Below are 25,951 nucleotides of genomic sequence, written 5' to 3' on the forward strand. Positions count from 1 at the left end.
ACTGTGGAAGGGAGACTCATTCACCATCCACCTGTATTCTACTGCTGAGGCTATGTTCTCATAAAACTTATTTACTCTTGCAGCTGTGATTCAGATGATATTCTTTATGCAGAATGTTCTTAAATTATCATACATCGTTAACAAACAGCAGCCCAATCCTGTTATCCTATTTACTGGATTTTGTCACATCTCTTTGGATTGTATGTAACTAGCTATCTGCATATTACTTAGACAGAAAATATCAAACTGTAAATTCCTACAGATGAATCTAAAAAAATTACCCCAATAATGCAAGTCATAGTGTCTTACTTCACCATGTTTTATAAAAGTTCTGAATTCTTTGACAGGTCATTAAACACTCTTATTTAGAAAGGAGCTCTTGACATAAGAGGAGAATTTAAAAGACCTCTACTTCCTTAAGATCAACAGGATTAGCAGAAAAAGCTACAAGAGAAATATCAAGAGTTAAATTTTTCATCCTTTATTTTTTTTTATTAACAACAGAGTAAACAAATCATCAAGGAGACTATTTCTTTGGACCTTGGCCAGCTAGGTAGTGAGAAATATCACAAGGGATAATTGTATTTCTCTCCATAAGAGATGATGACCAATCATGACTTATGAAATGTTTTCCTGACTCAGTAAATGCTGCTTTTGCTATACAGATGTCTATCAGGGAACCAATCCATTCTTGAAGAAACCCACATCTCAGAAAAAGAGGCTGTCATAAAGCCTTTGGTGCTGGAGACATTCTACTTTTCTTATAGAATTAGCCAAAAACTCTGCTTTAGAGTAACAGGGGCTCGATTTACCCTCTTTCCTGAAAAAAAAAACCAAAAACACGAAAAAACCTAGACAATAAATATGAAACAATAGTCATCAAAACAGTGCACATCAGGCAGCAAAGGACATGAACCGTGAATGAGGTAAACCCCAACTATCTCCACTTGGCTGTGAAGGGGAAACCCAGACAGAGCAAGGTGGACTTCTGGAGTTGAGCAGATGGAGCTGAGAGACTCGGGGAAGCAAATGGATGGGATTTTACGGAGCAGAGTGCTAGAGAAAACAGAGTTGCACTGAGAGAGAGTCTTGAAGCTATGCAGAGGGTCTCACGCTCTCACTGCCGAGGGCCCAGGTTCCCTGATCAGGGAATTAAGATCCCTCAAGCCATGTGGCATGGCCAAAGAAAAAAAGAATAAGCAGACTGAAGACATTAAAACAGTTATTATAACTATAGTCATACATTCCAAAAGTTATGTAGCTACAGGAAAGATTTTAAAATGATCCAAATCAACCTTCTGAAGATAAAAACTCCAATGGACAGGATGAGATAAATGGCAGATTAGATTGCAAAAGAAAGATAAATAAAATTGAAGACACTGAAATGGGAATTATCAAAATAAACCCAGAAAGAAATAACTAAATGAAAAGAGCATCACTTAGCTGTGGGGTAACTTCAGAAGGCCTAGTACATGTGTAATTAGAATTTGCAAAGGTGGCATTGGTGGGAACAGAAAACAAAAAACAAAAAACAGTTGAAGAAATCATGGCTGAAATATTCCCAAATTCAATAAAAACTATAAACCCACAAGTCCAAGATGCTCAGTAAACACAATCACAGAAAGTGTGAAGAAGAAAGTAAATTGTTCAAAGTAGTGAGAAAGAGAAAATCTTAAAAGCAGACATGATTAAATTTTTACACAAAAACAATGACAATGTCATAAGGATCTGTAACAGAAGTAAAAATAAAATGTATGACATTGACAGCTTAAACGTTGAGAGAGGAGAAATAGAAATATACTATTATAAGGTTCTTATACTACCTGTAAAATGGTACAATATATAATAAATTTGAAGGTAGACTTGATAATTTAAAGATGTATACTATAAACCCTAAAGCAATCACAGAAAACTCAAAACAAAGAGTTATACTAATAATCCAACAAAGGATGTAAAATGGAATCATACAACACTCAAAAGTCCAAAAGAAGGAAAAAAAAAGGAACAAAGAATAGATAGGACAAATAGAAAACAAATATCAAGACAAACTTAAACTTAACCATATCAACAGTCACATTAAATGCAAATAAAGTAAACAACCAGTTAAAAGAGATAGATAAATGGATAAACAAAATGGACAAAAGTTTCAAGATGTAACTATATGCTGTCTGTAAGAAATCCCCTTAAAAAAAAAAAGACATAGAGTACAACTAAGAGATGGAAAAAAGGAAACATTAAGTGGTTCTATTAATATCAAACAAAGCAGATTTCAGAATAAAGATCATTTAATAAAAACAATCCAGAGGACACAGCCTTCTTAAATGTTTATACCCTAATAAGAAATCTTTAAAAAGAGTCCATTGGGAAGACCTAAGAAAAATAAAGCAGTTAAAGATTGTGTTAATAAATAAATAAATAAAATATATGAAATAAAAACTGATAGAACTTACAAAGAGAAGTAGAAAAATCCACAATCATAGCTTTCAGTATCAATTGAGACCCGAAGTAGACATAAAATGAGCAAAATACAGTCGACTTCAACAATACTATCAAGTTGATCTGGTTAACATTCATTAGAACATCCACCCAATAAGAGCAGAGTACACATTCTTCCCAAGTGCACATGGACCATTGACCAAGATGGAGCATATTCTGGACCATAAACAAGTCACATCAAATTTAAAAGAATTCAGTTTACACAAAATGTGTTTTCTGACCACAGTGGATTTAATTAAAAATAAAGAGCTCTGAAAGTCTCCAAATTTCTGGAAATTGGAGACTTCTACTTCCTAATAACAAAGAGCCAAAAAGAACTTTAAAAATATTTAGAAGTGAATGAAAATAAAACACAATATATCAGAATTTGTGGGATACAAAATGAGTACTTAGCAGAAAATGCTATATAGTACTATAAATAAATGCCTATATTACGAAAGAAATATCTTTAATCAACGATCTCAGCTTTCAGCTTAAAAGAATGGTATATGAAGAGCAAACTAAACCCAAAAGAAGAAAAATAAAGTAATAATGATGGAAGATAAAAATAATAAAGATCATAGCAGAAATCAATGAAATAGAAAAAAAAATTTTTTTTTAATAAGAAAATCATTGAAACAAAAAGCTGATTCTTTGTGAGGCTCGATAAAGATAAACATCTTGCCAGAATGATAAGAAATAAAAAAGAGAGAAGATACCAATTATTAGTATCAGGATCAAGAGAGGCAATATCACTATAGACAGCACATGTTAAAATGATAAGAAAATATGAACAACTACGGCTATAAATGGGACTTCCCTGGTGGCTCAGTGGTAAAGAATCTACCTGCCAATGCGGGAGACATGGGTTTGATCCCTGATCCAGCAAGATCCCATATACCTCAGAGCAACTAAGCCCGTGTGCCACAGCTGTTGAGCTTGTGCTCGAGAGCCTGGGAGCTGCAACAAGGGAAGCCGCTGCAGAGAGAAGCAAGGACAGCGACTAGAGAGTAGCCCCTGCTCACTAAAACTAGAGAAAAGTCCACATAGCAGTGAAGACCCAGCACTGCTAAAAATAAACAAATAGATAAAATTAATTTTAAAAATTAATTCAAAATGGATAATAGACCTAAATATAATACCAAAAATTCTAAAACTTCTAGAAGAAAACACAGGAGAAAATCTTTGTGACCTTGGATTAGGCAACATTTACAGAGATACAATATCACAATCCCTAAGAACAAATTGATAAACTAGACTTCATCAAAATAAAAGTCTTTTAGTTTTTGAAAGACATTATTAAGAGAACGGACAGCAAGTCACAGACTGGGAAAAAATATCTGTAATCCATGTAACTGATAAAGTACTTGTATCCAGAATGCATATGCTCTGAAAACTCATAACAAGTAAATGGCAACCCAAAGAAACTGGGCAAAAGATTCAAACATAAAAAAGATATACTGATGTAAATAAGCACATGAAAGTGAAAGTGAAGTCACGCAGTTGTGTCCAGCTCTTTGCGATCCCATGGACTGTAGCCTACCAGGCTCCTCTGTCCATGGGATTTTCCAGGCAATAGTACTGGAGTGGATTGCCATTTCCTTCTCCAGGGAATCTTCCCAACCCAGGGACTGAACCTGGGTCTCCCGCATTGTAGACAGACGCTTTACTGTCTGAGCCACCAGGGAAGTCCAATAAGCACATAAGAGATACTCAAATATGATATATGTCATCAGGGAAATAGAAATTAAAACTGTACCCCTATCAGAATGACTAAAATGGAAAAGATGTTGATTTCATGTGTTGACAAGAATATGAAGGAACTAGAAATACCATAAACTGCTGTTGGGAATTTAAGATAGCACAACTACTTTGAGAAACAGTTTGGTAGAGCCTTAAAAAGTTAATCCCATCTCCCACATGACATAGCCATTCTATTCCCAGTATTTACCCAAGAAAAAAGAAAGTGTGTCAGATGTAAAGAACAGACTGTTGGACTATGTGGGAGAAGGCGAGGGTGGGATGATTTGAGAGAATAGCATTGAAACATGTATATTACCATATGTAAAACAGATGACCAGTGCAAGTTCGAAGCATGAAGCAGAACACTCAAAGCTGATGCTCTGGTACAACCCAGAGGGATGGGGTGGGGCGGGAGATGCGAGGGGGAGTTCAGGATGGGGGGACACATGTGCATCTGTGACTGATTCATGTCAATGTATGGCAAAAACCACCACAATATTGTAAAGTAACTATCCTCCAATTAAAATAAATAAATTTTTTTTTAAATGGAAAAAAAAAAGTGTGTGTCCATACAATGACTTGTACATGGATGTTCATAGCAATTTTACTTGTAACATTGCCCAAACTTGCATAATCCAAATGTCCATCAACAGGTGGATGGATCATTTCAAAATATATGCACATATCAAATCATCATATTGTACACCTTAAACTCACACAGTGTTGTCAATTATATCCTAGTAAGTTTGGGAGAAAAAGGGAGAAATAGCCACACAGGTGAATGAATAAACAATGTTTTAGTTATACCATGGAATATTATTTGGCAATAAAAAAGGAAAGGGCTATTGCAACCACTGAAGCCAGCAAGCCCTAGAGCCTGTGCTCTGCAACAATAGAAGCCACTGCAATGAGAAGCCCAAGCAAAGCAAATAGAGAATAGCTCCAGCTTGCTGCAACTAGAGAAAACCCACCCACAGCCACAAAGACCCAGCAGAGACAAAAAGAAAAAAATTTTTTTAATTTTAAAAAAAGAAAAAAGGAAAGGGTTATTGATACAACATGGAAGAATCTCAAAATAATTATGCTCATTGAAAGAATACGAAAAGATTGTCTACTACATGATTCCACTTATATAGAACTCTAGAAAGTGTATATATAATCTACTGTGAAAAAAAGCAGATCTTTAGTTGCTGGGGATATTGACTATCTTGATTGTCATGATCATTTCAAGAGTATTACTTATATTAAGACATAAAATTATACACTTTAATTATGTTCAGTCAATTCTATCTCCATAAAGCTATTTAAAAAACAACAACAAAAATTCTGCTCCTTGCCGAGTCTTCCACTAATTACAGCTGCATGTGTGCAGTGGGCCACCCTTAACATTGTGGGGACAAGGGGAGGAATATGAACGCAGGTGCCTCAATGCACAGTCTGCCCCTTTGTCTTTCCAGGCCAGGCACCAACCAGTTGTCCCTCATCACCCTTCAGATATAGGGCGATATATACCGGAAGAGGGCAGAAAGGGGTTCCCACCAGCCCTGGAAGCAGGTGTGGGATCCAAGATCCTGAACATTGTGAAGATAAAGGAAGCAGCTGGGCTTCAGCTGAGCCTATCTTGGGGACTCTCCACCCTTGCCTGGGGTGTGGTTTGAGGAGATCAGACTAGAGGAGGCCAGACTAGAGGTCTTTAAAGCAAAGTTTATCTTCAGGAGATAAGATTAAAAATGGAAAATGTCTAAAACTTCCACAGCAATTTGACCTCAGCATGGCTGCAACATCCAAGCTGGGGTCATTTTTCTCTCAATTCACGTGTACTGAATTTTATAAAAGCTGTGTGTCCTCCATGGTTTGGATACAAACGAAAAACAAAGCGAAAAAACAGATCCTTTGCCACAGATAACTGAGACTCTGCCTTAAAACACAGGGCTCTGAGCAGAGGCCCCCAAGAAAGACTGGTTTCAAAGTAGGATAAATGTAGGGAGTACTCTGTTAGAACAGATTTCTGGCCTCACTTCTGTGAGGCTTCGATCAGCCTGACTGCTCCACCTGTGTGTCCTTCTGGGTCATTCTGTGTGGAGTTATGAGAGCACCCCAGGCAGTGGTGATTTTGTGTATTTCCTGACTCAGAATTTGAGAAGAGCTGCCTTTTCTCCACTTTAAAAAAAAAAACTGTTTTGCTTTGTCTTATAGGGTAGGATACACAAAGGAAGATTATGTCCTCTATTGCACAGCACAGGGAACTCTGCTCAATGCTGTGTGGCAGCCTGGCTGGGAGGGGAGTTTAGGGGAAAATGGATACATGTAAAGGTATGGCTGAGTCCCTTTTCTAGCCACCTACAACTATCACAACGGTGTTAACTGGCTATACTCCAACACAAAATAAAAAGTTTAATAAACAAAAGTAACACAGAGAGGGATGAGAAACGTAAAGAAGAAAAAAAAAGATTATGTCCTTTTTTCTCCACTTGAACATGAAAACAAAGGCCATGCCATTGCTCCCTGCTAGTCCAGCCCCGCTGGAGTCCATAGCAAACAGGGCCCTTACCTTGTGCACACAGGACTTTGCGTTCAGGAAAAACAGCTCCACGGTGGTTTTATCCTTCAGGAACGATATGCTCTCAATGTAAAACCTGGAAAACAGCACAGACGTTGACTCCTTCAGATTCTTTCCCTTCTCTGCATGGTTTCCTCATGTAGTGTCTCTCAGAGAATTACGAAGAGCTAGGGAATGGTTGTGCTTTTTTTCCCTTTTAAAAGCCATCTGCAACATGTATGCACGCCTATAAGTATGTATGAATATATGTGGATATACGCAGACATGCAGATAAAGTCTTCTACAGTGTGTTGGAAGGTGAGTGAGAGAAAAATCCAAAATGGTCAATACCTGCAAATCCATCTTTATTTTCTTTCCTTTATTTTATTCTTTATAAATAAATATATATTTATATAAAAATATATAAATAAAATTTATTTATTTTATTTTATTCTTTATTCTTGCCGTTCCTTTGACACAGGTTCTGGGAGTTCACAATACCTCCCACAGCTTCGAAACAAAGCCCAGGTGAGCTCTGAGGGCTGAAAGCAGAAGTCTGCTGAGAGAACACTACTGTATAACTGAACCTAGAGGCCCGTGGCTCCACGGTTTTCAGACTCAGGGTGGGTGTGAGGGCCCCTGTTTACCTCGCCCAGGGGAGTTTCAATCACGACCTCCTTCCTTCCTTCACTCTTATCCTTCCAGGCTCCGGGCTTTCCCTTGGCTAGAAGCCAAGCTCCCCACTTAACACTGGTCTTTCTCATGCAAATCAGGGTATTCTGGGTCTTGCTTCCTCCACTCCCTTTTCTGGGCCTTTGCTTGTTGCCTCTGTGAGGCCCAGTCCCTCCTTTGGAAAAAATCTGAGGGTCCTGAGGTGGGGAGGGGAGGAGAGTCCTGTGGAAAGCTGGCTGGTTGAAGGCAGGCCTCTGGGGTGCAGGAATGGGCCAGGGGCAGAGGCCCCACCTGATGAATAATGCATGAAGAGACTTAATACTCGAAGACAGCTCACAGCTAGGATCCTGGAAGAGAACAGACTCTCAATCTGGTGAGAGTCAAGATAAATCCAAACTGAAGTCCCAGGGAGCTTTGCTCTTAGCTCTGCAAAATCGTGACAGACCTTGGGCATTTGCGCTTTTTATTTATTTTTCCTCCCCTTTCACAATAAGGAAATGTTTGAGAAATAAATATAGCAGCTTTAAGAGGCGGTGAAAGATTTTATCACTGAGATGGTAAAAATCATTTGAAAAATTCCACCCTTAGTGTTGAATTATCAAAGGAGGTTTCAAAAAGAGAATAAATCCTTTCTATTTTCACTTACAAGGGTTTATCTCACTTATTAGTGAACTTAATGAAGACTGGGCTCCAAAATCACTGCAGATGGTGATTGCAGCCATGAAATTAAAAGACGCTTACTCCTTGGAAGAAAAGTTAAGAGCAACCTACATAGCATATTGAAAAGCAGAGGCATTACTTTGCCAACAAAGGTCCCTTTAGTCAAGGCTATGGTTTTTCCAGTGGTCATGTATGGATGTGAGAGTTGGACCGTGAAGAAAGCTGAGCGCCGAAGAATTGATGCTTTTGAACTGTGGTGCTGGAGAAGACTCTTGAGAGTCCCTTGGACTGCAAGGAGATCCAACCAGTCCATTCTAAAGGAGATCAGCCCCGGGTGTTCCTTGGAAGGAATGATGCTAAAGCTGAAACTCCAGTACTTTGGCCACCTCATGCAAAGAGTTGACTCATTGGAGAAGACTCTGATGCTGGGAGGGATTGGGGGCAGGAGGAGAAGGGGATGACAGAGGATGAGATGGCTGGATGGCATCACCAACTCAATGGATGTGAGTTTGAGTGAACTCCGGGAGATGGTGATGGACAGGGAGGCCTGGCGTGCTGCGATTCATGAGATTGCAAAGAATCGGACACAACTGAGCAACTGAACTGAACTGAACTGAATGAAGATTGATGAGTGTTAGGTGTGCAAGAAGGGAAAGTTAAGGATTAAGGGGTAGGGGGAGATGAAGAGTTGGAGGGAAGAACCAGCTTTGGAATCAAGAATGTAGAATAGAGAGTCCCAGTTCCGTGCTTCATTATCTGGGTGGCCTTGGGCAAGTTAGTTAGCTTCTTTGTGTCTTCTTCTCTAAACTGCTGTTATGACTGCCCTTACCTCAGAGCATTTTGGAAGAATTAAATGAGATAACACAAAAGGATGTGAAGCAACAAATACTAATCATTGCTAAAAATCCATTTTCTGGAATTTAATGCTATGTGGCCTGGCGGACGTGGCCTAAGCTTTGAGTCTAAGACACTTTGTCTATAAGGTGGAGATAAGGATGGCCATAGTAGGGACTTTATGAAGTGCCCAATACAGCCTAACGATCAAAGATGGTTGGAGCCTCTTGTCCTGCCAGTGGTACCCTGATGAAATTGTCCATTGCCTCCTGCTCCCTAGATTCCTGCAGAGCCTGGATTCCTATCTTTTCTGAAGCCTTGTTAGTCTAGTTTTCCTTCAATTCTGTTAGCTTAGCCATAATTTGTTTCTGTTGCTGGCAACCAGAGAATCCAAGTCAGTAGCACTTCCCACATGCTAGGGACAGTATGCAGGGCTCTATATGCATGCTGTCATTTAACTTCAGCAAAACCAGATGGCAGAGGTAGCAAGTTATTAACCCACCTTACAGATAAGAAAACTGAGATGCACACATAAAGTCAACTTCCCCAAGTCACCCAGGTAGAAAATGGGGAAGCCATGAATCAAATGAAGGCCTTTCAGACTTCAAAGTTCCTACTCCAAACCAGTATGATAGGATACTTTCCTATAATAATAATCACAATGAAATATAACATGTACACAATGCCAGGGAGGCCAAGGGAGCAATGCAATTAAGTCAGCTTATGAATCAAGAGAAAGAAGGCAGCCAAACTGAAATCCAGAAGACTCTGTGTCACAGGACACGCTGTCCCCTAGGACAATTGAGCCCAGTCTTAAAGAATGCATGAGTTCACCAGGTAATGAAGGGAGGAAGGGCATTCCAGGGAGAGGGCATGTTAGCCAGATCAAGCCTCTTTCTAGTCTTCAAGAATTAAAAATATCACACTCAGGGAGCTGGGTGGCTTAGCACCAAATCAACTTGTGACGTGTCCAACTTCACATAGATAACTTCGTACTAGACATCGGGCTCCTCTTGTTTCTGAAGCCCGGGTCCCTGACTGTACCCTAGTTCCAGTAAACAGGTCCCTATCTTGTTTTCCAGTACTTTCTGGCAACCCGCCCTGTTGCCTTCTAACTTTCTGCCTAGGCGTCAGATTACCCACTCTCTGAATCCACGGTCCCCTTTCTCCCTCAAGGGAGCCACTGTGATGGAGGGTTTGAAAAGTACATATGGTTCTCCAGGAGAATGGCTCCCTAGGCATACCTATCAACACGGTCTATGAACTGAAAACAGAATCTAAGGATTCTCCGTGAAATGAAACGGACTATCCCAGACTTGTAAAATAAAGACCTTTTGTTTCAGGGCATTGTTTTTTTTTTTGGTAAAAGGATACAGTTTCCCTTTTGCATGCTTACTGTGAATGATTTCACAAGATTTTGTGAAGTCAAAGCCCACGGTTCAATTTTCAGCCTTGAAACAAACCCAAGCTTTTGGATTAGGCATATATTCTGGAGACAGACCTCATACAATTTAACAAATGTAATTTCTTGAGAATTTGCCTTCTTGAGAAGACGTTGTCTCTACTTTTCATGGTCCCCCCATTAGCATTTTTCTCTCCTGTTGATGGGATAGGTGTTCACCTAACCGCTAATCAGTGATAAGAGAACATCAACCTCAATGGCATGACAAAGTTGGGGGAGGGGCAGGCCTGTCAGCCAGATGATGATACACGTGTGTTGAAAAGCAGAAGACTCTGATTGTTTGGGATGGGCTATCCATTAGTGGTCACTGTCATGTAGGTGGCCCATATTTTCCTCCTGTGTCATTTCTTTATCATGATCAAAAGTCAACACTACAGGGAATTCCCTGGTGGTCCAGTGGTTAGGACTCAGCACTTTCACTGCCGTGGTCCAGATTCAATCTCTGTTCAGAGAACTAAGTAAGATGCCATAAACTGTGAAGTGTGGCAAAAAAAAAAAAAAAAAATTGGGGCAAATAAAAAAAAAAAAGAGTCAACATCACAGAGTTGGGGAGATACTAGGTTGAAGTCCAGCCCCAACATGGATCCATGCTGGGGTCTTGGGCCAAACTGCTTAGCCTCTTGTTGCCTCCCTTATCTCACGTGTTGTTTCAGTGGTCAGTGAGTGGTGGTGATTATTACTATGTTATTATTATCTGTCTACCAGGAAGACTGTAACAAAAGGTGCGGACTTAGTTGGGAACCGCTTTAAAACTTCAACTGTAAAAACAAGAATGGAAATTCCAGTATCTTTTCTAAGCTTATTCTCTTAGGGAAGTAGGATGCTACAAAGGTGTCCATCTTGACCAAGAACAGGAAAACACTCTGAAACGAATATTCTTCTGACCACTTAGGATTTCTCCCCAACTGAGCATATTTCCTTTGTTTTTGAGAATCTTTGCTTTGTCTGAGTGACAGCATCAAAGAAGGCAACCTGGGCAGGAATGACTCAATGATTTCTCACTCTGCACAATGCTGACTTCGTGACTGGTGTCCAGTGAGGGCTGCATTCAAACGCCTTGTTCCTGGTTTCACTCAGTTATTGTGGGTAATTTCAGGCATTTACTGCAGCCACCTGCCTAAGTAGATTTCTATCAGGTTCTAATCTACATTCTGAACACAGAGATCTGTATTTATTGCTTATAATGACCCTGCAACCTCATAGTCCTGCTTTATGATGCACACTGAAGACAGCGGGGTAATTGAAGTGTATTTCACTTTCTGCAAAGGATGATGCAGAACCTCTGAGAGTCCCCTATGTTCCCTTTCATCTTTGGGAGGGGTGCACTCTTAGAGAACTCCCCAAGGGAAGCACTGTTGGCTTCTACATTGTGCTCCCCTGCCAGGAAAACTCTGCCTCACTTCTGGATTTCCAGGCAATCCTAGAAGAAGCAGAGAGGGCCCTCCAGGTGAACCTGTAGAAACCTGCCCTGTTGCTCCCCTCTCTGCATGACTCCAGGGAAAGGCTGGAGGCCCAGGAGGGTAAGGGCCTTGCTGTGACCAGTACAAAAAGGGAGGCAGTCATCTGCCCCAGGCAATGAGAAGTGTTGGGGTCCCATGGTGAATTCCACGTCTTTGCTTCAAACTGCAAAATAGCCTGCCCCTGTCCACCATGAGGCAAGTAGGGACAAACTCTCTGAGAAGGAGACAGGAAGAAGGAGAGGTTAATTGTTTTTAGGGAGGTGATGGCTGGGCAGAGTGAATGGTGAAGAAATGATGAAATCTTCCACCCAGTGTAAAAGTAAATGGGTCAGGGACTTCCCTGGTGGTCCAGTGGTTAAGACTGTGCACTCCAATGCGCAGAACTTGGCTTCGATCCCTGGTCAGGGAACTAGATCCCACATGCCACAACTAAGATGCTGCATGCATAAACTAAGACCTGGTGCAGCCAAATAAATAAATAAATGTTTTTAAAAAATAAGAAAAAAGAGTGAGTCAGACCCAAGCCAGACAGTTTCTAAACTACCATATTCAATGATCATATATCATATTATGGAATTTTTAACCCCCTGAACAGGTGGTTGAGTTAGTCTTTGTTATTTTTATATCATAAAAATAGTTTACATTTAGTGAGGCTCTTCATGACATGTTAACATCCTCCAACAACCCCCCTGTATTACTGTCAATTCCTATTACGTCTTCTAGATGAGGAACAAAGCCCATAGAGGCTGCCAAAGGCCACAAAGGTAATACACAGAAGAGTTAGGGTTAAAACTCAAGAGCAAGTTGAAAGCACTGGTTTTCAAGGGATGAGTGAGGTACATCTGGTTATGGTGAAGACTTTTTCGTTGTTATTTTTTTTAACTGGAGGAGAATTGCTTTACAATGTTGTGTTAGTTTTTGCCGTACAAAAACGTGAATCACCCATAAATATACATATAGCCCCAAAGACTTTCTTTTTTTGAATTTTCCTGACTTAGAGAATGCTACTGGCCAGGGATGCTAGAAACGTCCCATAGAACAGCTTGGCTCCCTACAATGAAGAATTACCTGGCTCCCAGGAATGCTAGGCAGAAACCTTGAGTTCATGGCTGAGCTCTGAAATTCTGTACCCTACAGCCTTTTCACCCTTCATGCTACTACTGCTTCCCTCTGCCCTTTCGATGTCACACTGAGGACAGATTAGAGAAGAGACTGAGCAGATTCCCACAAACACTGACTGATATGTGATCCAGGGAGCACACAGAAATGTAATCCTGTAAGAAAGTGGAATTGAGGTTCAGCCTGTGTTTTAAATGATTCTGTGTCTTTCTGCAACTCTCATATAAATAAGGATGGTGGATCCTCAAATACAGAGGCTGCTTACCAACTGCCTGAAAGTTCAAGTATGGGTTAGGCCAGGAGGTCACAGTCAATATTAAGGCAACCAACAGATGCTTTCTCCAGGTTCTGGGATAACGTTCAGATTGGCGTGTGGTGGTGGGCAAAGAGGTCTGGCTGACTCACGCATCTGTCTCAAATACCTCTGTTGGGCCCAAGGTAGAAGGAATCCTTTATTTCTCTGTGCTTTTTAGTCACATTCCTCTGTGAAGAGATGAACTTTCCTGTCCTCTCCTTACTGTAAATCACCTATTCTTGACAGCTCTAAAATAACTCATTGCTATCCAGCCACAAACACTTTACTTTTCTTCCTTTTATTACACTTCACACTTGCATTTTTAAAAAATTGCTTAATGTGTTTATTGTAGGAATATATAAATAGACAAGCAAAAAATCACTCCCATAATCACTCTCTGTTGTTCAGTCTCTAAGTTGTGTCTGACTCTTTGTGACCCCATGGGCTGCAGCATTCCAGGTTTCCCGGTCCTTCACTATCTCCTGGAGTTTGCCCAAGTTCGTGTCCATTGAGTTGGTGATCCTATCCAACCATCTCATCCTCTGCCGCCCCCTTCTTCTTTTGCGCTCAATCTTCCCCAGCATCAGGGTCTTTTCCAATGAGTCGGCTCTTCCAATCAGGTGGCCCAAGTATTGGAGTTTCGGCTTCAGCATCAGTTCTTACAATGAATTTTCAGGGTTGATTCCCTTAAGGAAATCACTCTACCCAGAGATTAATTACTGTTAACAGTTTAAATTTTTTTTTGTACTCACATCTTTTACTTAAGTGCAATCCTGTGGTCTGCTTTTATTCCCTAGAATATGTTGGGAGCATCTTTCTCTATCAATAAATCTTTCTTTACCAGAATCTTTACCTGTTGTGCTGTATTCCAAATGTTTGTCTTCCTTTAAAAAACAAGCAAACAAACAACTGGAATGATGTGGATCCATGAGTTGTAGTCATGATGCTTCCTTGAGTTAAACTCTTTCTACATGTTCCAGAAACAGGCCAGGGGGTGGTAAAAGACTTGAAAAAAGGCTTTCAAAGACTTTGTTTGCAGCAACTTTGACTGAAAGGTAGCAGCGTTTCTCCACATCTCCTATCAGAACTCTCCACACACAGCCAATTCTCAGCCCCAAGTGTCACACACAATACTAACCGGTACCTCTGAGAAGTCACTTACAGTCCCTGAACCTCACAAAGATGGTTTGGAAAGAGGAGGAGACAAAGAGGGGGAAGAAGAGCGGGAAGACCAGAAAGAAAGAAAAAAAAAAAAAGAGTAAGGGGCAGTATGATAAATGCAGAGCAGGGGGGGAAAGACCCAAGACCCTGGCTCTGCTGGAGCTGGGTGGTACCAGCCAGAGCCACCTCCTCCCCTGAGGCAATGGGAGCTTTTCCAATGAGGTCACGCCCAACCCCCTCCCTAACCTCCCCACTTCTGATTTTTAAATGCCTGCTTGCTCACTATCAAGCTTTTCAAATGCTTACATCTGGGCTGCATTACCAAAGAGGCCTTTGTGTTTGTGGAAGATAATTTACAGCTGCAGATAACAACCCAGGCCTGGAGGAGTCCCTTGGCAGCCTGGGGGCATTTGGACTCACAGGAAAACAGAGGATGGGTTAAATGAATTACGGTGCATACATAAATTATGGGGCGTCAATACACACATGTGTCACACCTAGAGTTAGCACCTACCACTGAGATTTTATAACTAAAGCAAAGACAAAGGTTTAATTCTGAAATTCATCAAGGGAGAACTAAGTGCCTTCACTTGAAATGCTTTCTTCCCTCCATGCAGAAGCTGCATGTGTTTCTGAGCTGCTCCCTGCCTCCTGGGAGATATTAACCAGAAGAAAGTCTTTCCCTGTAAATCTGAAGGATGCCAATGTTTAGCTCAGGAATCAGCGAAACAGTGAAACGATGCTGTTGCTTGGTCCCTAAGTTGTGTTTGACTCTTTGCAATGTGCCAGGCTCCATGAGATTCTCCAGGCAAGAATACTGGAGTGGGTTGCCATTTCCTACTACTGGGCATCTTCCCAACCCAGGGATCGAACCCCCATCTCCCACATTGGCAGGCGGATTCTTTATCACTGAGCCACCTGGGAAGCCCAGTGAAAGGACACAGGTTAAATATGTGGCACAGTGACTGCCATAAGGTTAATGCTACATTTTAACAGAGAGGAAACCTCTTCAGAGCAAAGCTTTATGGTATTTTTCTTTTTCATAAACACTATAATTTGAAAAAAAATTGATACTTTCTTATATTTGCATATTACTCTGCAAAGTTATTTTGTATCCCCTGATCTCTTTTTAATTCACAACCAACTTGCCCAAGATCACACTCACTATCTCCAGGACACGGTATCAGAATTTGGGCCAGGAAAGTGGAAGTTTTGGGGACTGGAGGGGTGACTCTTTAAAAAATTTCCTATAGTGATTCAGATATGTGGCCCTTCTCCTCCTGGGGAAGCTCTGAAATGCAATGTACCTTTTCATCTTATGGCTTCTATTATAGTGATCATTTGTTTACTGTAAAAATGCCATCACTTACTAAACTTATCTTTACTGTTGGCATTTGGATAACTTTATTTTTATTTATGTGTTTTTGTTGCACTGCGAGATCTTAGTTCCCTGATCAAGGATTGAACCTGGGCCCCAGCAGTGAAAGCACTGATGGAATTCCCCTACATTTGGATATTCTTAATTGTTAGCAATGAAAATAGCAGTTATGTATATCCATGTAACACATTGCTTCTATGGGGATTCCTTCTTTTGTGTGCACTAACCACTCAGCAAGTGTGTACTTCAGTGTCCAGGAGCAAGTGACTCATACCTGCTAATGGGAAAGGCAGTGACCTTGAAATCAAGAGATCATGTGTATTTCTAGAGGCTTGTATGGTGACTATGTGTCCAAATACAATAAAATGCTCTTTGGTTCTCTTCTGCAGTGACTCACATCTATTGTCACGTCAGGCAACCTGGGGTGGGTAGTGGCGATGTCTGTTAGGACATAAGTATCAGCAGCGGTCCCGTTTACTCAGGAGGCTAGAGACCTTCCAAGAAGCCAGCGACTTCACCGTGGTGGCTATCGTCCCATTTGAGAGACCCCCAAAGAAGTGCATTCCACTCACTGACCTCGGTCAGTTCACTTATTTCCTTGGTGTATGCTTTTTGCTCTATCATTTCTTTAATTAAATTGAAGTAACAACAAGTCCTTAATTGGAATAATAACAAAGACTATTATGATCTCACTGCACAGTTGGCAAGAAGAATTAAGTGAATAATTAAAGATCTGATAAGGGCCTTTAAACATGTGAGTGGTTAAGGGAAAGTAGAGCTAAGTGATTATGGGACACTTGTGAGATAAAAGCTGAAACTCACAAACAGGCAGCAGGCAACTTCTGACTCCCCAGAACCTGCTTTGGAAAGACAGGGCTGCCTTATGAGTGACTGCTCAGAAGGGAAGACTGAACTTTCTCCCCGGGCATTTTGAGATAAAAAATAGATCAGAGAGTAGTGGTCAAAGAACTAGTGCTTGTTAAATTCTCCAAAGACATAAAGCTCTCACTGAGTAGTCAGGCTACAGAAACACTACATGTGTGCACAGAGATGGAAGTACAGGGATGTTAGCTGCAATGCACATTTTAATAAATCACAGGAAACAGCCTACAAGTTTAATAGGAGCCTGAACAGCTAAATTATGGATGTGCAAAGAAGTAAATTAGACTTTTATATACCCAAGGAAAGATCTGCTGAAGCTGAAGCTCTAATACTTTGGCCACCTGCTGAGAAGAGCTGACTCACTGGAAAAGACCCTGATGCTGGGAAAGATTGAAGGCAGGATGAGAAGGGGGCAACAGACGATGAGATGGTTAGATGACATCAGTGACTCAAGGACTTGAGTCTGAGCAAACTCTAGGTGATGGTGAAGGACAGAGGAGCCTGGTGTGCTGCAGTCCATGGGGTCACAAAGAGTTGGACATTTAAATGACTGAACAACAACAACAAAGGAAAAATCTCCAGGTTAAGGGGGGAAAAAGTACATCACCAAATAATTTGTCAGCATTATTTTTCTCTAGGAAGCAGAGCGAATTGGGGAAAAAGCAAGGGAGAGGCCTGGTGAAGAATAAGTTTTCTTTTTCACTCTATACTTTCAGGAAGTTTGAAATGTTTACAGTAATCATAAAATTCTTTATGAAAAAAGATACTGATTTATGTTGAGCCATTTCCCCTACACAATACAAGAGGAAAGTTTTTCTATGCTTGGACCCCTGCTTAACTACTAATGTATATATTTTTTCTTATTGCTGCTGGTCTGTGTTTGTTTTCTTCTCCATTTCCATGGACACAGCACTCATATCACACTCCAGGGAACTCCTATTTTTGTTTTTTTTTTAGGATTTCTATGCACTTTTTCATACCGGCTACATCCTGGACAAATCACCATTATGCTACCTCCTTCCTGGGTTTTAAAATGTGACTTCTGGTGGTAAGGAAAAAAAAAATCTAAACCAGATTTCAGAGTAAAAAGCAGAAAACAAATTGGGGGCTGTCAATACTTTATTTACTGAATAAGGAGCAGCCTCCACCCTCAATCACCATCAATTCATATTAAAAAACAAACAAACAAAAAGGTAGAACAATCAGGACACCTTATTATGACACTTTTGGATTGCATGGAACATAAGGAGGTTAAAAAAAAAGTGTTTGTGGAAACTGACATGATTTTATCAGGTAATCAATCATTGTATAACCACCCTCCTCCCCAAAGAAAGACATGAAGCCTCCACCAACATGTCATAAAACAAGTATAGTCCAACATCCAAAAAATAACATAAGCTCAGAATACAGGTCCATTCTTCAGGCTGATCTAGCTTTATGAAAACATACTTAGATTTATGGGAAATCTTCTACCTTAGCTTATTTTATCGTATTTGGCTTCAGATCAAGAAAACAAATTTATCATGAAAATATATCAAATTCAGGATAGTGGTAAGGGGCTAGTATCTAAGAAGAGGTTCTCAGCAAAACTGGTAACATTTTATTTCTTAAGCTGGCTACAGGAACACGGGCATTACTCTTTATAACATTTTATTATCTTTAATGTGAAAAAATATTTCTATCATTGGCCAACTATAAGAAAATACTGATTTAATGGAATACATCCATGTCAGGAGAAAATAACTGAGGCCCATATGTATGGTTAAGTGATCTGCCCAAGCAGAGTTCAGAGAACAAATCAAGGATTCCTTCCCAGCAGTCTCTCTTCAGGAAGTCAGAATGTAGATTTCTGCATTAAGATAATTCTTTCCATGAGCAGTTGTTTGCATTTTATTGCCTATTCCAATTAAGGTGTGAAACTGTATAAAATTCAATTATTTCCATAGTCTCTAGAAAAATACGTATGTAATATGTAAAATAGTGTTTGTATATTTCAAATTATAAAAATCTAGAAGTATGTTGAGTCAAAAGCAGGTTATATATTGAAATATATAACATGTTTTTTAGCTTCACATAGATTCAAGAGCCTTTGAAAACTAAAGGAAGGTGAGTCTATCCTTCATCTTCAAAGGAAAACAGTTCTACACGTATCTATGGTAACTCGTTCCCCAGACTAAGACAGTAGAGAATCTCTTTCACATAATATTTTTTTTCACAGTTCTCTTCTCTTTTTAAATTCTTTATCTCTGATCACCAAGAATTTTTTTTTCTCTTAAAAAAAAAAAAGACCGCAGGGGATGGTGGACGTGTCTCTGGATACATACCTCACAGAGAAGCACAAGATGGTTGGGCCTGGTTTCTTGGGTAAATCGTGGTCAAGGACTCGGTGGTCTAGCTGAAGCCAGTTCTGCTGACCCCTGTAAGAGTAAAACAAGGAAAAAGGATTACACAGAAAGCCAGAGCAAGTTTCAGGAAACACTGTGTTGGCAGAGCTGTGGGAGTTACACTCACATGTGGATGGTAGGAGTATAACCTGTTACCACCAATAATAGAGTCAACAGAGCGATTTCTATCAAGATTATAAAAGCATCTGCCTCTGGACCAGCATTTTCATTTCTGGGAGTTAATCAGGATAAAATCACACATGTGGAAAATAGGCCATGTATAAAGCTACTCACTGCAGCACTGTTTGTAGCAGCAAAAAGGCTCGAAACAACCTAAGCATCCAACAGGTTATTGTTTTAAAAAAATGAATGTAAACAGCAATGAAATACTATGCAGCCACACAAAAGATCGGAAGTATCTTTACTAACTTATTGTGAATGATTTTTAAAATACACTGTTAAGTGAAAATGAAAGATGTATAATGAGTATAATATATTGCCATTATTTTAACTAAAAAAAGAATACCTAGACATATCTGTATTTATATTAGAGAAATAACTCTGAGAGTGCATCATAAAATGAACAAGAAACTGAAAACACTGGTTGCCTTTGAGGTAAAAACTAAATTGTTATTAACTACAAAATCTGAAATATTTTAGATAATCAAGAAGGGAAAAACTTTTGTTTTAATGAAAAAGGACAAACACAGATAACAATACTACAGCTTTTATTTAAGAAATATGGAGTTGAAACACTAGTATATCCTCGAGTGTGAAGTCAAGTGGGCCTTAGGAAGCATTACTCTGAACAAAGCCAGTGGAAGTGATGGAATTTCAGCTGAGCTATTAAAACCCTAAAAGATGATGCTGTTAAAGTGCTGCACTCAATATGCCAGCAAACGTGGAAAACTTGGTAATGGCCACAGGACTAGAAAAGATGAGTTTTCATTCCAATTCCAATGAAGGACAATGCCAAAGAATGTTCAAACCACCATATAACACTGCTCATCTCACATGCTAATGAGGTAATGCTCAAAATCCTTCAAGCTAGGCATCAACAGTACGTGAACTGAGAACTTCCAGATGTACAAGCTAGATTTAGAAAAGGCAGAGGAACCAGAGATCAAATTGTCAACATCCACTGGATCATAGGAAAAAGCAAGAGAATTTTAGAAAAGCATCTACTTCTGCTTCATTGACTACGCTAAAGCCTTGAAAGTCTTTGATTGTGTGGATCACAACAGACTGTGGAAAATTCTTAGATGGGAGTACAAGACCACTTTACCTATTTAATGAGAAACCAGTATGCAGGACAAAAAGCAACAGTTAGAACTAGACATGGAACAACAGACTGGTTCCAAATTGAGAAAGGAATATGACAAGGCTGTATATTTTTATCCTGTTTATTTAATTTATATGATGAGTACATGATGTGAAATGCCTGGGCTGTATGAAGCTGGAATCAAGATTGTTGGGAGAAAAATAAACAAGCTCAGATATGCAGATGACACCACCCTAATGCAGAAGGTGAAGAGGAAATAAAGACCCTCTTGATGAAGGTGAAGGTGAAAGATGAGAGTGAAAAAGCTGGCTTACAACTCAGCACTCAAAAAAGCTAAGATCATGGCATCCAGTACCATCACTGCATGGCAAATAGAGGAGAAAAAATGGAAATAATGGCAGATTTTATTTTCCTGGGCTCCAAAATCACTGAAGATGGTGATTGTAGGCATGAAATTAAAAGACGCGGTTTCCTTAGGAGAAAAGCTGTGACAAATCTAGACAGCATTAAAAAGCAGACATTATCACTTTGCCACAAAGATCTGTTTGATCAAAGTTATGATTTTTCCAGTAGTCGTGTATGGATGTGAGAATTGCACCATAAAGAAAGCTGAGTGCTGAAGAATCGATGCTTTCCAACCGTGGAGCTGAAGAAGACTCTTGAGGGTCTCTTGGATTGCAAGGAAATCAACCCAGTCAATCCTAAAGGAAATCAACCCAGAATATTCACTGGAAGGACTGATGCTGAAACTCCAATACTTTGGCCACCTGATGCAAAGAGGCGATTTACTGGAAAAGACTTTGATGCTGGGAGAGATTGAGGGCAGGAGGAGAAGGGGAAGACAGAGGATGCGATGGTTGGATGGCATTACTGACTCAACAGACATGAATTTGAACAAACTCCAGGAGTTAGTGAAGGACAGGGAAGCCTGGCTTGCTGCAGTCCATGGGGTTGCAAAGAGAGGTGGACACGACTTAGTGACTGAACAACAAGACTAGTATATATAGAATAGATAACTAATAAGAACCTAGTGACTAGCAGAAGAAACTCTATTCAATACTCTGTAATGACCTATATGGGAAGAGAATCTAAAAATGAGTAGATATATATATATGTAATATTGACGCACTTTGTTTACAGCGGGAAACTAAAATAACATTGTAAATCACCTATACATCAAAAAAATTAATTAAAAAAATTAAAATATGGGTCAAATACTCTCTGGGAGCTGTTTTTGGGTATACATTAAGGACTTCCTACTATTTAACCATGTATCTGACGATTCATTCAAGGGCTTCACTAAATTCATTGGCATAAACATTCTCCTGAAATTGTGACCTGAGGGATGGAAGACACTGTGGCTGGGGATTGTTTACATGACTTTCCCACTAGTTGATCCATTTAAGATTGCAAATTCCCAGAGGGCAGAGACTTCATTGGCTTGCTTAGGTAAAACTTCATGCTGATAATGGTGTATGTTGTGTCAAATTATAACAAAACTGATAATGATTCAGGAGATATTTTCCAATCTATTTTGGTCTTTGAATAAATAATGTCTTTTTAAAAATCAGAAAACTCTAAGCTATATTTATTATAAATATTTAGGAAATGAAGCTAAGAATAATAATAATGACAATAATAATAGCAGCTAATTTTTATTGAGCAAGTACTTAGTGCCAACCAACTTGGTACTTTTAAAAAATATTAACACTACATTTTACAGTAAGTGTAAAGAAAATTATCAGAACTAGGATATGAACCCAGACTTTGAATACAGGAGAAAGTGAGATTAGGGGAGTGAATCAGCTTTCCTAACTTTTGGCTTGATCTTGTCACTTACTATGTTTATTATTATTATTATTTATTTTATCACAAGTTTTAATACTGGGTAAAAAGTGTGTCTTTATTTTTGATATTACTAGATGAGGCTTCTGATAATTGTCTCTAGTTTTCCTTCAAGGAATATTATTACGATAAATAAGCTGATAGAAGTGACATAAGGGAAGATTCATCGAATTACTGCTTTTGTGGGTAAAAAATATACAAGGACTGAGGGGTGTGTGTGTGTGTGTGTGTTAATCACTACAGTCATGTCCAGCTCTTTTTCAACCATATGGACTGTATAGCCTGCCAGGTTCCTTTGTCCATGGGACTCTCTAGGCAAGAACATTGGAGTGGGTTGCCATTTCCTTCTCCCGGGGATCTTCTGAACCCAGGGATCAACCCTGGTCTACCTGCATTGTAGGAGGATTCTTCACCATTGAGCCACTTGGGAAGCCCCACGATTCAGGTTAACATGCTACTTTCTAGTCTCTGAGACTAAAATGAGATAAAAAAGAACTTTATCTTTATAACCTGCTTTTCTCAAATTTTTCCATCAGCAAATGGAACAGATCTAATCAATACCTCAAAAAGACAGCTGAATCTACACATTTCATCTCTATTACCTGTGATAGACCACTTTGAAACCACAATCACAGAAAACTAACCAATCTGATGACATGAACCACAGTCAATGAAACTGTGAGCCGTGCCGTGTAGGGCCACCCAAGATGGACCGGTCATGGTGGAGAGTTCTGACAAAATGCGGTCCACTGGAGAAGGGAATGGCAAACCACTTCAGTATTCTTGCCTGAGAACCCCATGAACAGTATGAAAAGGCAAAAAGATAGGACACTGAAAGATGATCTCCCCAGGTCGGTAGGTGCCCAATATGCTACTGGAGCTCAATGGAGAAATAACTCTAGAAAGAATGAAGAGATGGAGCCAAAGCAAAAACAACACCCAGCTGTGGATGTGACTGGTGATGTAAGTAAAGTCTGATGTGATAAAGAGAAATATTGCATAGGAACCTGGAATGTCAGGTCCATGAATCAAGGCAAATTGGAAGAGGTCAAACAGGAGATGGCAAGAGTGAACGTCGACATTTTGGGAATCAACAAACTAAAATGGACTGGAATGGGTGAATTTAACTCAGATGACCATTATATTTACTACTGTGCAAGGGTCCCATAGAAGAAATGGAGTAGCTATTATAGTCAACAAAAGAGTCTGAAATGCAGTACTTGGATGCAATCTCAAAAACGATAGAATGATCTCTGTTCGTTTCCAAGGCAAACCATTCAATATCACCGTAAACCAAGTCTATGCCCCAACCAGTAATGCTGAAGAAGCTGAAGTTGAACAGTTCTATGAAAACCTACAAGACCTTCTAGAACTAACACCCAAAAAAGATGTCCTTTTCATTATAAGGGACTGGAATACAAAAGTAGGAAGTCAAGAAATACCTGGAGTAACAGGCAAATTTGGCCTTGGAGTACAGAATGAAGCAAGGCAAAGGTGAACAGAGTTTTGCCAAGAGAACACACAGGTCATAGCAAACAGCCTCTTCCAGCAACACAAGAGAAGACTCTACACATGGACATCACCAGATGGTCAACAATGAAATCAGACTGATTATATTGTTTGCAGCCAAAGATGGAGAAGCTCTATACAGTCAACAAAAATAAGACCGGGAGCTGACTGTGGCTCAGATCATGAACTTCTTATTGCCAAATTCAGACTTAAATTGAAGAAAATAAGGAAAACCACTAGACCATTCAGGTATAACCTAAATCAAATCCCTTATGATTATACAGTGGAACTGAGAAATAGATTCAAGGGATTAGATCTGATAGAGTACCTGAAGAGCTCTGGACAGAGGTTCATCCTGACATTGTACAGGAGGCAGGGATCAAGACCATCCCCAAGAAAAAGAAATGCAAAAAGGCAAAATGGTTATCTGAAGAGACCTTACAAATAGCTGAGAAAAGAAGAGAAGCGAAAGGCAAAGGAGAAAAGGAAAGATAAACCCATTTGAATGCAGAGTTCCAAATAATAGCATGGAGATAAGAAAGCCTTCCTCAGCGATCAGTGCAAAGAAATAGAGGAAAACAATAGAATGGGAAAGACTAGAGATCTCTTCAAGAAAATCAGAGATACCAAGGGAACATTTCATGCAAAGATGAGCTCAATAAAGGACAGAAATGGTATGGACCTAACAGAAGCAGAAGATATTAAGAAGAGGTGGCAAGAATACACAGAAGAACTGTACAAAAAAGATATTCACGACCCAGATAATCATGATGGTGTGATCACTCACCTAGAGCCAGACATCCTAGAATGTGAAGTCAAGTGGGCCTTAGGAAGCATCACTACAAACAAAGCTAGTGGAGGTAATGGAATTTCAATTGAGCTATTTCAAATCCTAAAAGATGATGCTGTGAAAGTGCTGCACTCAGCATGTCAGCAAATTTGGAAAACTCAGCAGTGGCCACGGGTCTGGAAAAGATCAGTTTTCACTCCAATCTCAAAGAAAGGCAATGCCAAAGAATGCTCAAACTACCACACTACTGCACTCATCTCACACGCTAGCAATGTCATGCTCAAAATTCTCCAAGCCAGGCTTCAACAGTATGTGAACTGTGAACTTTCAGATGTTCAAGCTGGATTTAGAAAAGGCAGAGGAACCAGTGATCGAATTGCCAACATCTGTTGGATCACTGAAAAATCCAAGAGACTTCCAGAAAAACATCTACTTCTGCTTTATTGACTATGCCAAAACCTTTGACTGTGTGGATCACAACAAACTGGAAAATTCTGAGATGGGAATACCAAACCACCTGACCTGCCTCTTGAGAAATCTGTATGCAGGTCAGGAAGCAACAGTTAGAACTGGACATGGAACGATAGACTGGTTCCAAATCAGGAAAGGAGTACATCAAGGCTGTATACTGTCACCCTGCTTATTTAACTTATATGCAGAGTGAAAGTGAAGTGAAGTTGCTCAGTAATGTCCAACTCTTTGCCACCCCGTAGACTGTAGCCTGTCAGGCTCCTCCCTCCATGGGATTCTCCACACAAGAATACTGGAGTGGGTTGCCATTTCCTTCTCCAGGGGATCTTCCCAACCCAGGGATTGAACCTGGGTCTCCTGCATTACAGGCAGATGCTTTATCCTCTGAGCCACCAGGGAAGCCATCATGAGAAACGCTGGGCTGGGTGAAGCACAAGCTGGAATCAAGATTGCCGGGAGAAATATCAATCACCTCGGATATGCAGATGATACCACCGCTATGGCAGAAATCAATGAAGAACTAAAGAGCCTCTTGATGAAAGTGCAAGAGGAGAGTGAAAAAGTTGGCTTAAAAATCAACATTCAGAAAACTAAGATCTTGGCATCTGGTCCTATCACTTCATGGCAAATCGATGAAGAAATAATGGAAACAATGACGGACTTCATTTTTGGGGTCTCCAAAATCACTATAGATGGTGACTGCAGCGATGATATTAAAAGACGCTTGCTCCTTGGAAGAAAAGTTATGACCAACCTAGACAGCATATTAAAAAGCAGAGACATTACTTTGCCAACAAAGGTCTGTCTAGTCAAAGGTATGGTTTTTCCAGTAGTCATGTACAGATGTGAGAGTTGGACTATAAGAAAGCTGAGCAACAAAGAATTGATGCTTTTGAACTGTGGTGTTGGAGAAGACTCGTGAGAGTCCCTTGGACCGAAAGGAGATCCAACCAGTCCATCCTAAAGGAAATCAGTCCTGAATGTTCATCG

General features: G+C 39.9%; 1 protein-coding gene and 1 non-coding gene across 3 annotated transcripts in view; both read right to left on the reverse strand.

Annotated features, from left to right (window-relative positions):
• The window catches only part of FRMD4B (FERM domain containing 4B), a 203,592-nt gene that overhangs the window by 110,564 nt on the left and 67,077 nt on the right, over nt 1–25,951 (reverse strand). For both annotated transcript variants that reach the window (XM_040247230.1, XM_040247232.1), the window contains exons 4-5: nt 19,005–19,097; nt 6,770–6,854 (exon numbers count right to left, since the gene is read on the reverse strand). In XM_040247230.1, the coding sequence (XP_040103164.1) occupies nt 6,770–6,854; nt 19,005–19,097 (178 nt within the window). The remainder of the gene's footprint in view (nt 1–6,769; nt 6,855–19,004; nt 19,098–25,951) is intronic.
• TRNAY-GUA lies at nt 25,289–25,360 on the reverse strand. Its single transcript has one exon. It is a non-coding gene; the product is annotated as a tRNA-Tyr (tRNA).

The sequence above is a fragment of the Oryx dammah genome, unplaced genomic scaffold (assembly GCF_014754425.2).
Source record: "Oryx dammah isolate SB20612 unplaced genomic scaffold, SCBI_Odam_1.1 HiC_scaffold_9, whole genome shotgun sequence".
Lineage (NCBI taxonomy): Eukaryota > Metazoa > Chordata > Mammalia > Artiodactyla > Bovidae > Oryx > Oryx dammah.